This window comes from Populus trichocarpa, chromosome 19 (assembly GCF_000002775.5).
Source record: "Populus trichocarpa isolate Nisqually-1 chromosome 19, P.trichocarpa_v4.1, whole genome shotgun sequence".
In the NCBI taxonomy this organism is placed as follows: Eukaryota; Viridiplantae; Streptophyta; class Magnoliopsida; order Malpighiales; family Salicaceae; genus Populus; species Populus trichocarpa.
In genome coordinates this window covers 14,679,081-14,691,872 of record NC_037303.2, presented here as the reverse complement: position 1 = coordinate 14,691,872, position 12,792 = coordinate 14,679,081, and the positions used below count along the sequence as shown (strand labels likewise).

At 36.9% G+C, this 12,792-nt stretch overlaps 1 protein-coding gene across 4 annotated transcripts in view; it reads left to right on the top strand.

Annotated features, from left to right (window-relative positions):
- LOC18108650 (probable leucine-rich repeat receptor-like protein kinase At1g35710) overlaps positions 1-11,213 on the top strand; it is an 80,196-nt gene extending 68,983 nt beyond the window's left edge. For 2 of the 4 annotated variants that reach the window (XM_052449474.1, XM_052449477.1), the window contains 2 exons: positions 9,441-10,664; positions 10,751-11,213. In XM_052449474.1, coding sequence (XP_052305434.1) covers positions 9,441-10,664; positions 10,751-11,127 — 1,601 coding nt within the window. In that variant the 3' untranslated portion in view covers positions 11,128-11,213. Of the gene's footprint in view, positions 1-9,166; positions 10,665-10,750 lie in introns of all 4 variants that reach the window. The other 2 variants (XM_052449475.1, XM_052449476.1) reach the window with 2 other exon arrangements.
- Positions 11,214-12,792: the final 1,579 nt, after the last annotated feature.

Below are 12,792 nucleotides of genomic sequence, written 5' to 3'. Positions count from 1 at the left end.
AATAAAATGGGCCTACTTTCTACAGGGGCTGGACTCAGCCCAGCAGCATGGGCTGGGCTGGGGTCCAGCCCAAAACAAGTATGGACTGGTTACTGTACACCAGCACAGTAACCGGGTTACTGTGCATATGCACAGTAAGTAACTAGTGAAATAGCATTTCACTGTTCAAGTGAATTATATTTCACTTGAACAGTGAAATGCAAGGAAATGGTGCATGCACAGCGACGAGAAGGAGAAACAAACCTGGTGGCAGAAGCGATGTTGAAGACGATGGCGAACACTCCCTGTGATGCTGGTGGCGGTGGAGAGGCAGCCGACGAGGTCTCCCGGTGGTTCTGACGGTGGCAGTGGCTGAGAAGCTCACTGTCAGCAACTGCTTTTCTGCAGTATTTCTTCTCCTTTATGCAGATGCACCCGCCTCTGTTTTCCTTCCTCCTTTGCTTCTGTTTGGTTCTTCTTCTCTTGATCGCGGGTGTTTCCTTCTGTCAGCTGTTCGCCCTCCTCAATGTACAACGGTTTCCCTCAATGGTAGCGCGGCGTGTGGGAGAAAGATGATGAGCTGAGGAAGGAGGGTGGTGGCGTGGGGGAAAATGGTGGGCTGTTGATGAGAGGGAAAGGCTGTTGGAGGCTTGGGGGTTCTGTGACCGAAATCTTCAAAAAAACCAGGGAAGCCGCTGGTGGCTGGCTTAGACTTGAAGATGAAGGGATAAAAAGAGATGGAAAGGTAGAGGGGCTGGTGTGTTCTTTGGTCGGCTGAGGGGAAGAAGGAAAACGAAAAGAAAAAAAAAGCTGGACTCGGGGAGAAGGGGACTGTTGGTGCTGTGGTCGTCTCTCTCTCCCTGTGTTTTTCCTTCGTCCCCTCTGTCTTTCTCCCTCTTCTTTTTTTTCGTCTCCGTCCTCCTTTTATAGGCAAGGAAAGCCTTGCGGTGATAATGGTATCCGGGACAAGCCATAAAACATGCCCCATAATTTCAGCCATTTACTGCAAACCATATCCCTGTTTTGATGCTGAAAATGGCTTTCTTTTAAGGAGACAACAAATAATGCTTGACGCCGTTTCAAAATTTCAAAAAAATTAATATTGTAATCAAGCCGAATTGTAATTGGATTCCTTTATTTTAGTGCATCTTATGGTTTGGTCCTTGGTTTTGGATCGTGTCAAATAAGTCCCTAATTGGTCATTAAACCTCAACATGTATGCAATTAAGCCCCTGATTGGACCTAATAAACTCTCAAAAATTATAATTTGACCCCAGAACTTTAATTTCTTCCAATTAAAGCCTAAATTGACTTAAAACTCAATTTTCCTTGCAATCAAAACCTCTATAAATTCAAATAAACCTTCAATAAAATCCAATTGAGTCCATAAACATCCAATTTTGGCCCTTTTCTCTTCAAATTAAATTTTCTCTTCCAACAGGGCTCTTCTCAGTCAAATATATACTGTAAAATTTCACTCCTTGCATTTCTGAACCTCCTCAATCAATTTTTCCTGATTCTTTCTGAGCGCTCCCACCTCTTATTATTTTTCTAATCTCATTTGGCTTTTTATTTTTATTTATTTTTTGGGACCCAAAAATGGGTTACAACATGCTGTATAATTTTTCTTTCGTGAATTGTTTGTATTTTAGTTATTTTTAATTATATGGAAAATTTATGTTTTGCAGGTCTCTCCCATTCACACCAGGAGTAGAATTTAGGTTCCTTGATCCCTTTTTGTATAAGTTTGGAACTTATGGATTATTCATGTAATTTTGTAATGCAGTAAACATGTAACCTGAATAGAATAGTATACTCCTTGTATCATTTTGTTTTTGGAATATTAAATGTATCTATGCTTGGGAAATTATAATGTACTAGCTTATGTTCAGAATGCTAAACTGTGTTATGCTTATATATGAAATTTCAGTGCTTGGATGGTTCTCTTAATTACTAACTTATGCATGTGATATGAGATGGAGATTGAGTATGAAGATTTGTCCTGAATATATTCTCGAATGAATTAAATGGTTGATTTGTACCAATTATGGATGTGATTATGGGTGGGATGTGATTATAAATGTGTGCAGGGTAAATTGTCGATAACTTGAGACCTCCCGATATAGGGGAGACTCTGTCAAAATTTCATTAGAAATTTTGGTGAACAAAAAAAAATTAAGCTCCATTTACCCTTTATATGGAAGTTAAATGGATAAACTGATCTAACTATTGGGGTTGTTACAGAATTCGTCAAATAACGTTTGACTTGCTGCATGTATATACTAACCGATGAGTCTCCTTGCCGAAGATCTGGAAAGGAGCCATGGAGTTGCATGATGCGAGAATTAGACGGAGATGCAAGCATTTTCTCAAGAGTGCGCCAAACACAATGCGAGGTAGAACAATCTACCACAAGATGCAACACATCCACGGAGAGAGAGGAGAGTAATGCACTCAAAATAAGTTGATCCTGTTGCTTCCAACGAAGAAAAGAAGGGCTGATTGTAGAGGAAGAACCAGCAGAACTGTCAGAAACATGAAATGGAGGACATGACACTGAGCCATCAACGAAGTGAAAAACACCTTGACCAAGGAGATAGGGTTTCATCTGTATTCGCCAATAAAGATAATTTGTGTTCTTAAGTTTCAACGAAACAACTTGGTGGGTGTTTGAGAGAGGAACGATAACTGGAGTTTATATGCCCATAATGTGTAGAGGAATGGAAAAAACTTGCGATAAGGAGTCATTGACTTGTTCAGCAAGGGTAGGCTGCTGTTGTGGAGGAAGAACACCACCGGCAGTAGCTTGTAGAGGGCTGGTCGGCGGGGCTGCACCACCGGTGGTGAGGAAGAAGGCGGCTGCAGCGGCTGTAGAGTCCATTTAGGAGAGGAAGAGAGAAGGTCGGCTGCAAAAAGGAGAGGAAGAGAAGAGTTCTGACGGCAGAAAACTCTGATACCAAGTTGAGAATAATTAGGAAGCTTAACCTAGTGGTTAGCCAACCCTTTCTATATATATGTGTGTGTGTGTGTGTGTGTGTAGGGCAATATACAATAGTAATGGTGGAGGTTACTGTTGTAACCCATTTTTTGGTCCCCACACAAATAAAAAAGAAAGAAGGAACAAAACAGTGTCGTTTTGAACGACATTGTTCCTCCTCCTTCTTCCCCTGGACGTGCAACAGGGGAAGATAAATTTTTGTTTTTTTCTTCTTTACTTCTTCCTGCCTCTCTCTCCCCGCGTGCTCTGCCAAACATCCAAAGCTTGACGCCCCCTCATAATAAGAAACCAGCAAAGACGTGCCCAGCAAACCGCGCCCGTTGGTCACCTCACCCGGCGTCGTGGCAGGGCAGGAAAGCCTTACTCCTCATGCGCAGCAATAGGGTGGCGATAGGGACGCCCCCGCTCCCTTTGCCCTATAAATACCACCCAACACCAGTTACAAAGGGGGAGGAGGGGGAAGAAAAGAAAATAAACGGGAGGAAAAGAAAAGGAAAGCAGACGAGAGAGAGAGAGAAAGAGAGAGAGAGAGGGGGGGGGAAAGAAGACGAGTTTGAAACAGGGGAGTGTTTGAGAGAGAAACAAACAGGAGAGTAGGGAGTACAAAGAAGGAAAAAAACAAAACACTAAAAGAGAGGGGAAGAGCAGTAACCTCTCCGCCGCTTGAAACAGCAGCACCGCTGCGCTTGGAGCTGCCGTCCGTGAGCCACGACACCTCCACCGGCCTCCACCGTAGCACTGCCAGCAAAGCAGCCAGAACAGCAATGCACCGCCTCCTCCACGCCAGGTAACTCTTCTTTCCCTTTCGCTTTTATTTAATTTTTGGCTTCACCTCCCCCTGCATGCAGAACGATATTCGTTCTACATGTAGGAGGATGGGAGGGGAAAATAATTCCCCTCCCTATTTTGACTTTCCTAGGCCAGGCCGGTTCTGGCCCAACCTTTATGTTTGGGCCAGGTCCGGCCCAGACCCAAAGAAGCAAAAAGAACTATTGGGCCGAGATCTACCAACCCTTTTGGGCTGAGTCCGGCTCAGTTCGCTGGGCCGGCCCAGCCCACATAATTATATATATATATATATATATATATATATATATATATATATATATAATGTTAAAAATTCTGAAAAATCCTTAAAAAAAAATTGGTTGATTTTCCTGCATATTTTTATCAAAATTGCTTAATACTAGTTTGTATTTTTATACCGTAAAGATACAAATCTAGTATTAAAATATCTGGTTTTTGTCAAAAAAATTGCAAAAAAATTTATAAAACCAAAAAAAATATTTTGTTTTTCATGCATACGGCCAAGTCTCTCAAAGATAAGAAAAATCATCACATCGTATTTTTATACAACAAAACAAAAAAAAAAATCATTTTGTTTTTATACATAAAACACAAGAAAAAAAATTTCAATAAGATTTTAGCATGCACTTTGGCTTTAATAACAAGTTTGTTAGAGCCATGAGAACTAGGCCAATATTTCAAAAATTCTAAAAAAAATTTTGTCTTCTTTTAGTATCTGGGATTACAAATTTATACGTAAAACGTATTCCTGATATTAAAAATATAGTTTTTATATAGACATTAGAACGGCTAGGTTTTTATCCGATAAGATAAGGACCTCCTTACTGAGGAGGACTTTTTTTTGAACCATAGACAGACCAATAATTAAAAATATAATAACACCTTAGCTTTTTATCAGACAATCAAACAATGCAGCTTACCTTAGATAAGGCGTATTTAGGGTGCTAATACCTTTCCTTTACGCAATCAGTCCCCGTACCTGATCTCTGAGACCAGTTAGGGTTCCTAGTGACCAAAATATTAGGTGGCGACTCCCATTCCATTTTCCACCGATAAAAGATAAGAATTTCTTATCTCCCCATATTTGCTAGATAGATACATTTAGATTGAAGTGGAATATTCGCCGTGACGCCGCACACGTGCGACAGTTACCACACAAGAATATGACTACAATATTTTCTATATAGGTATATTTTATAATAATTTTTAAATAAAAAATACTTTTAAAAAACACCGTCTACCACAATACCAACAAAACTTCAAGCAAGAACTAGCTAGGTAAAATTTCTCCCTGGTTAAGGGAACGTCCTACTGTAGTAATAACCCTCATGCCAATGGCTTGGAAACTAGTCATTGTTGAAGTATGATTACTTTTAGTTCTCTGCAGCCTAGATTTTACCAACGCAGCAGATAGGATATTCGCATCAACTCCAGCTTTCCCTCATTGAGTCACTCTGAAGTCTGAACAACAATCTAAGTCTGTACAAGATCCGACAGAACTTCAGAAAATGGACTGATAGGAACTTGACCAGGTTCATTGAAGGACCATACTTGTTTGACTCGTTTCCATGGTGGTGATCCTTAAACTCTGTTTATTTTTATATTTTAAAAATATTTTTTTTATTTTAAATTAATATTTTTTTTATATTTCAGATTATTTTGATGTGTTGATATCAAAAATAATTTTTAAAAAATAAAAAAAATATTATTTTAATATATTTCTAAATAAAATATACTTTAAAAAGCAGTCAAAACCACAATTCCAAACACAGCCTGATATTCTCAATTTCTTTGTCGAAGGTCGCCCTCCATTATCTTGTGGGAAATTTGGTGAGTCTCTCACATACACTTTTCCATTATCTTTTCAGTGGAAAATATGGAATGGGGGAAGAAATTATTGAAGAACTGGAAATTACAATGTGATACACCCACAAGTGTGTCTCACGTCAATTACAATATCTCCCATTGAATATATAGATCTAGAAGTGATCACATTGTTTAAAAAAACTTTCGAAATTAAAGTTTCTTTCATAGAATTCTTTGCTTTTTATTACCCTTTATTTACTTTCATATTCAATTGGTCATAAAGAAGCTATTTTCTCTATGATCCCTCGATACTTTCATAGTGATTAACGTTCTCTATCAATCTCATCTCCTGCTGGAAATAGTTTTTCTATTTCATTTTTCTGTCTACTTGTCAAGCACGAGAATTTAAAGAAAAAGCAAAAAGTGAGAAGACTTGACATTGTAGAGACCTTTATCCCTTCATAGTATACACAAGGCAGTGTGCATGCATGTGAACGTAGGACTTTCCAGTTAATGTCGCAAACAATGATATGGAAAGGGGAAAGAAAGTTGAGTTGGAATTTTATCAGAAATTAGACAACCGTGTCAAGCACGAGAGTAATCATAGTTTTTAAATTTTTAAATCAGAATAATATTTTGAATCGTTATATATATTATGGATATGTTAATTGTCCATAATTATTCAGAAAAAAAATTTTCATTTATTCACTGTTCCTCAATTATTTAATAAGTAAAAAAATGAGAAATTATTCATCTTCTCCATTTATTTAAGACTAAAATTCTCAGTCTCTACAATTGTACTTGTGCTCAATCTTTCTCTAAATTTATGATCATTCTCCAATTTATTTTTTTGGACTAATTTTTCATCCAAACTGTTGTAAATACTCTTACTTAAGAGACTCTAAATCCTATTGCAAATAGCTTTGAAAATAACTAAATTAATCCCTGCGATTTTAAATCTATTTGTAATTTGATCCTTTTCTCCATTCATGGTCCTTTTCAATTTATTTTATTTAGAGGGAAAAAAAGATAAGATGGAAAAATTAATGAGAAAACGAGGATATTTTCTAGAACAAAAAAATTCATTTAAGCATATTATTTTGAATAATATAAATCATATCTTGAGACTTTACCTAATAACTTAAGTTATTAGATTAAGATGATTATTTGACATAGTATCAAGGTTGTGCAAATTTAAAACCCAAAGGGCTTTCATTTGAGAAGGTGTGTTAGAGAATAATTTAAATCATATATTGAGACTTCACCTAATATCTTTCTATTGGAAAAGATCTTCTATTATAGAAATTGATAAATACAAGAGGAGAAAATATTGTATATAAAAAAATACAATTAAATTTTAGAGATTACATATCTAAGTAGTTCTTGTTTGAAAATAGTAATAAATTTATTTATTTATTTAAATTTTATGCACTATCACTTGCCTAGTTAATTTCAATTTAATTAGAGAAGAGATGTAATATTCAATGATTTTTTAAAAAAAAAATTATAATCATGTTTTCCTACCTATAAATACCTCTCCATGGGAGAGCCTAATCTACCATAGCAAATCATATCCTATATCTCTTGAAAACACACACCATGACGTCCTTACTAAACAAACCATTCTTCTCGTTCTTTCTACCCATCCTGTTTTTTCTCCCTCACATAGTCAACTTTTCTTCTTTCTTTGCTTTAGCTGAACACACTTCCTCCACAACTTCACTATTTGGTAAAAATACAGAAGCTGAGGCTCTTCTCGAATGGAAAGTCAGTCTTGACAACCAAAGCCAATCTCTCCTTTCTTCCTGGGTCGGCATGAGCCCATGCATTAACTGGATTGGAATCACTTGTGACAATTCTGGAAGCGTCACCAATTTGAGCCTTGCAGACTTTGGCTTGAGAGGTACGCTTTATGATTTCAACTTCTCGTCCTTCCGTAATCTTTTTGTTCTTGACCTTTCGAACAATTCTCTTTCTGGAACCATCCCACATGAAATTGGAAAGTTGACGTCTCTTTTCGTTATTTCATTGGCTCAAAATAATCTCACTGGCTTGATCCCTTTCTCTGTTGGAAACTTGACAAACCTATCCATATTCTATCTTTGGGGTAACAAACTCTTTGGTTCTATTCCTCAAGAAATTGAGTTGCTAGAGTTTCTCAATGAACTTGACTTGTCAAATAATGTTTTAACCGGTAGAATCCCTTATTCCATTGGAAAATTAAGAAATTTATCTTTCCTTGTTCTTTCTAGTAACCAACTCTCTGGTCCCATCCCTTCTTCTATTGGAAACTTGACAAGCCTATCTAAGCTATATCTTTGGGGTAACAAACTATCCGGTTCCATTCCTCAAGAAATTGGGTTGCTAGAGTCTCTCAATGAACTTGACTTGTCAAGTAATGTTTTAACCGGTAGAATCACTTATTCCATTGGAAAATTAAGAAATTTATCTTTCCTTGGTCTTTCTAAGAACCAACTCTCTGGTCCTATCCCTTCTTCTATTGGAAACTTGACCATGCTCATTGAAGTATCACTAGAACAAAATAATATCACTGGTTTGATCCCTTTCTCTGTTGGAAACTTAACAAACCTATCCATACTCTATCTTTGGGGTAACAAACTCTCTGGTTCCATTCCTCAAGAAATTGGGTTGCTAGAGTCTCTCAATCAACTTGATTTGTCAATTAATGTTTTAATCGGTAAAATCCCTTATTCCATTGGAAAATTAAGAAATTTATCTTTCCTTAGTCTTTTTAGGAACCACCTCTCTGGTCCCATCCCTTCTTCTATTGGAAACTTGACAAACCTATCTAAGCTCTATCTTTTGGATAACAAACTCTCTGGTTCCATTCCTCAAGAAATTGGATTGCTGGAGTCTCTCAATGAACTTGGCTTGTCAAGTAATGTTTTAACCAGTAGAATTCCTTATTCCATTGGAAAATTAAGAAATTTATTTTTCCTTGTTCTTTCTAATAACCAACTCTCTGGTCACATCCCTTCTTCTATTGGAAACTTGACAAGCTTATCTAAGCTCTATCTTGGGAGTAACAAACTCTCTGGTTCCATTCCTCAAGAAATTGGGTTGGTAGAGTCTCTCAATGAACTTGACTTGTCAAGTAATGTTTTAACCGGTGAAATCTCTTATTCCATTGAAAAATTAAAAAATTTATTTTTTCTTAGTGTTTCGGAGAACCAACTCTCTGGTCCCATCCCTTCTTCTGTTGGTAACATGACAATGCTCACTTCACTTGTTCTAAGTCAAAATAATTTATCTGGATGTCTTCCTTCAGAAATAGGACAACTTAAATCGCTTGAGAACTTGAGATTACTTGGGAACAAACTTCACGGCCCATTGCCCTTAGAGATGAACAATCTCACCCATTTGAAGGTTTTGTCTTTGGATATCAACGAATTCACGGGTCATTTGCCACAAGAGTTATGCCATGGAGGAGTATTGGAAACCCTTACTGCTGCCTACAACTACTTCTCAGGTCCAATCCCGAAAAGGTTGAAAAACTGTACTGGTTTACACCGAGTAAGACTTGATTGGAATCAATTAACAGGAAATATATCTGAGGTTTTTGGTGTCTATCCACATCTGGATTATATTGATTTGAGTTACAATAATTTTTATGGTGAGCTTTCTTCAAAATGGGGAGATTGTCGTAGCATGACAAGCCTTAAAATCTCAAACAATAATGTTTCTGGTGAGATACCACCAGAGCTTGGGAAGGCTACTCAACTACACTTGATTGATCTGTCATCAAATCAGTTAAAAGGAGCCATCCCAAAAGATTTAGGGGGTTTGAATTTGTTGTACAAGCTTATTCTTAACAACAACCATCTTTCAGGTGCCATTCCCTTAGATATTAAGATGCTTTCCAATCTTCAAATCCTTAATTTAGCATCTAATAATCTGAGTGGATTGATTCCAAAACAACTTGGGGAATGCTCAAATTTATTGTTGCTGAACCTCAGCGGTAATAAATTTAGAGAAAGCATTCCAGGTGAGATAGGCTTTCTACTTTCTCTTCAAGATCTTGATCTTAGCTGCAATTTCCTGACTCGAGAGATACCGAGGCAACTTGGGCAACTGCAAAAGTTGGAAACTCTAAATGTCTCTCACAACATGCTTTCTGGACGGATTCCGAGCACTTTCAAAGACATGTTAAGCTTAACAGCTGTGGATATATCATCCAATAAGCTACAAGGCCCCATTCCCGATATCAAAGCCTTCCACAACGCTTCATTTGAGGCATTAAGGGATAATATGGGTATATGTGGCAACGCCAGTGGTCTAAAGCCGTGCAATCTTCCAAAAAGCAGAACAACTGTTAAGAGAAAGAGCAACAAACTTGTGATTTTGATTGTACTCCCTCTTTTAGGAAGCTTGCTTTTAGTGTTTGTTGTGATTGGAGCTTTATTCATAATTCTCCGCCAAAGAGCTAGGAAGAGAAAAGCTGAGCCAGAAAATGAACAAGATCGAAACATATTCACGATATTGGGCCATGATGGGAAGAAGTTGTATGAGAATATCGTTGAGGCTACAGAGGAATTCAACTCCAACTACTGCATTGGCGAAGGAGGATATGGAACTGTTTATAAAGCAGTGATGCCAACAGAACAGGTGGTTGCTGTGAAGAAACTTCACCGGTCACAAACAGAAAAGTTGTCCGATTTTAAAGCTTTTGAAAAGGAAGTTCGCGTGTTGGCAAATATTCGACATCGAAATATTGTGAAAATGTATGGATTTTGCTCACATGCAAAGCATTCTTTTCTGGTTTATGAGTTCGTTGAAAGAGGAAGCTTGAGAAAGATTATAACCAGTGAGGAACAAGCAATTGAGCTGGATTGGATGAAAAGGCTAATTGTTGTGAAAGGGATGGCTGGGGCTTTATCCTATCTACACCATTCTTGCTCTCCTCCGATCATTCATCGAGACATTACCAGCAATAATGTCCTTCTGGATTTGGAATATGAGGCACATGTCTCTGACTTTGGCACAGCTAGAATGTTGATGCCTGACTCATCCAATTGGACCTCATTTGCAGGTACTTTTGGATATACTGCTCCAGGTGCGTAGCTTTATTTCAACATCAAGTTAATGTCTTTTCGTTCAACTATTTGATAAAAACTAAGCATAATCAAATTTTTTTGGCAGAGCTAGCTTACACAATGAAAGTGACTGAAAAATGTGATGTCTATAGCTTCGGAGTGGTAACAATGGAGGTGATGACAGGAAGGCACCCAGGCGATCTCATTTCAGCACTCTTATCACCAGGATCTTCGTCATCATCGTCGATGCCACCGATTGCTCAACATGCACTATTGAAGGATGTGTTAGACCAACGCATCTCACTTCCTAAAAAAGGAGCAGCAGAGGGCGTTGTCCACGTGATGAAAATTGCACTTGCATGCTTGCATCCCAATCCCCAATCTCGGCCTACAATGGAGAAAATTTATTTGGATCTTACAGCTGAGTGGCCTCCACTGCCTATGGCATTTTGCACAATAAGTTTGGGAGATCTCTTCTCATAGTGTTTAAGCTACTTCTTTTCAATTATCAATTGGAACAATAAATTTTTGTAATATGAATTTCATCATCGAACTTTATTTCTTTCAAATTATGTTGGCACTGTTTTATACATTAGAATTTATTTTTCTTTGCATGATGTCACATACATGAAGGGTTTGAGAATATTCTGACTTTAAATTGAAAATCAATACTATGGAATAAAATTCTAAGTTATAGCTGAAAAAATTAAAAGAACAATAACTAAAATTAAAAAAAAAAAAAAAGAAACTATCGATACAAATTAATGAAAAACATAGACAGCTGATTGCTCCACCCATTAATATTCACAGCTAATTGTGATATATATTTGCCCTCATTCCCAATACAAGGAGAACATAGACTATCGATAAAGGCTACCACTGAACCATGATGAGCAGGATTGAAGCTCCAATAATATCGTTTTGTGACATCAGTTTTAAATGGGCACGTTCATTTAAAAAATATATGGGCTCTATCAAATTCTTTCTAAAAAAAAGATAGATTTACTTACTTAAAAAAGAGAATCCTAAAAACAAATTGAATTAGAACACATATATTAGCAAATTGAGTACTGTGGTGGCTGAATTTATTGTGAGAAGTTGAATTGTGTTGAGATTAGAGGGGAGGGGTGGTTGTTCGATGCAAGAAAAAATGCATAAGAAAGAAGGAGAAATAAAAGGGGGATAAAAGGGCCGATTATGTCGGTAAAGGTCATCGCAATATACCAATAGAAAAATTCGGTTGATATTTCTGTTTGTATTTATCAATTTACTAGTAGTGAGTTAAACTTCAAGTAGGTTCTCTATTTATTTATTTTTACAAAAGAAAGTCTTGAGTTCAAATATCTTTTTGTATTAAAAAAGTGATAAAAATACAAATACAAATAAAAGTATAAAACAAAATTTTCTTAAAATTTTGAGGTAAATAAGCATAAAATGAAAATAATGATTTTTTAATCTTAAAATGTTTGCAGTAAAATTTGGTATAGACGTAAAAACTTAAGTGGTTAGGAGAAAAAATGTATTTTTATATTATTATCTAATACACTATTTCAAATAAAAGCTCTTTAATATAATATCACTAGTATATCAAACAACTGTTTCAATTTAAGATTTTAGAACTTAGGTGAAGCTTTTTTTATTAGTTTATTGAATGTTTTCAAGTCCCTTAAACTGAGTTTCTGTGTCCGGTGTTTTAAGCGAAGGAAATGAGGTGGCTGATATTTTATATTAGCTTGGCTGTAAAAACGTAACTTGATTTTTTTTTTTTTTTTTTTTGGATAATATGAATTTTTTTTTGTTATGACAAGGGAGAGCCTGAAAGACAATGAAAAGAAAAGATGGTTCCGGCACCTTGCTTTACCTGTTCCCGTGGCCCTCCATTATCAATTCAGTGGAAAATTTAGAAAGTTTCTATAACACCCCACCCCACTAGTAAGATATTATCCGTTTTTGCTCACGAGCCTTACAAATTTGTTCTTGGCAGTCACACATAGTCTCAAAACGCGTCCGACTAGTCAAGGTGAACCTGCTCATATAAGGCTCTCATTCAAGTCCTCACCCGCCGATATAAGATATTACAATTCACCTCCCTTAAGGAGCCCGACGACCCGTCGGCACCATCGGACAATCAGTGAGCCGGGTTTTGAT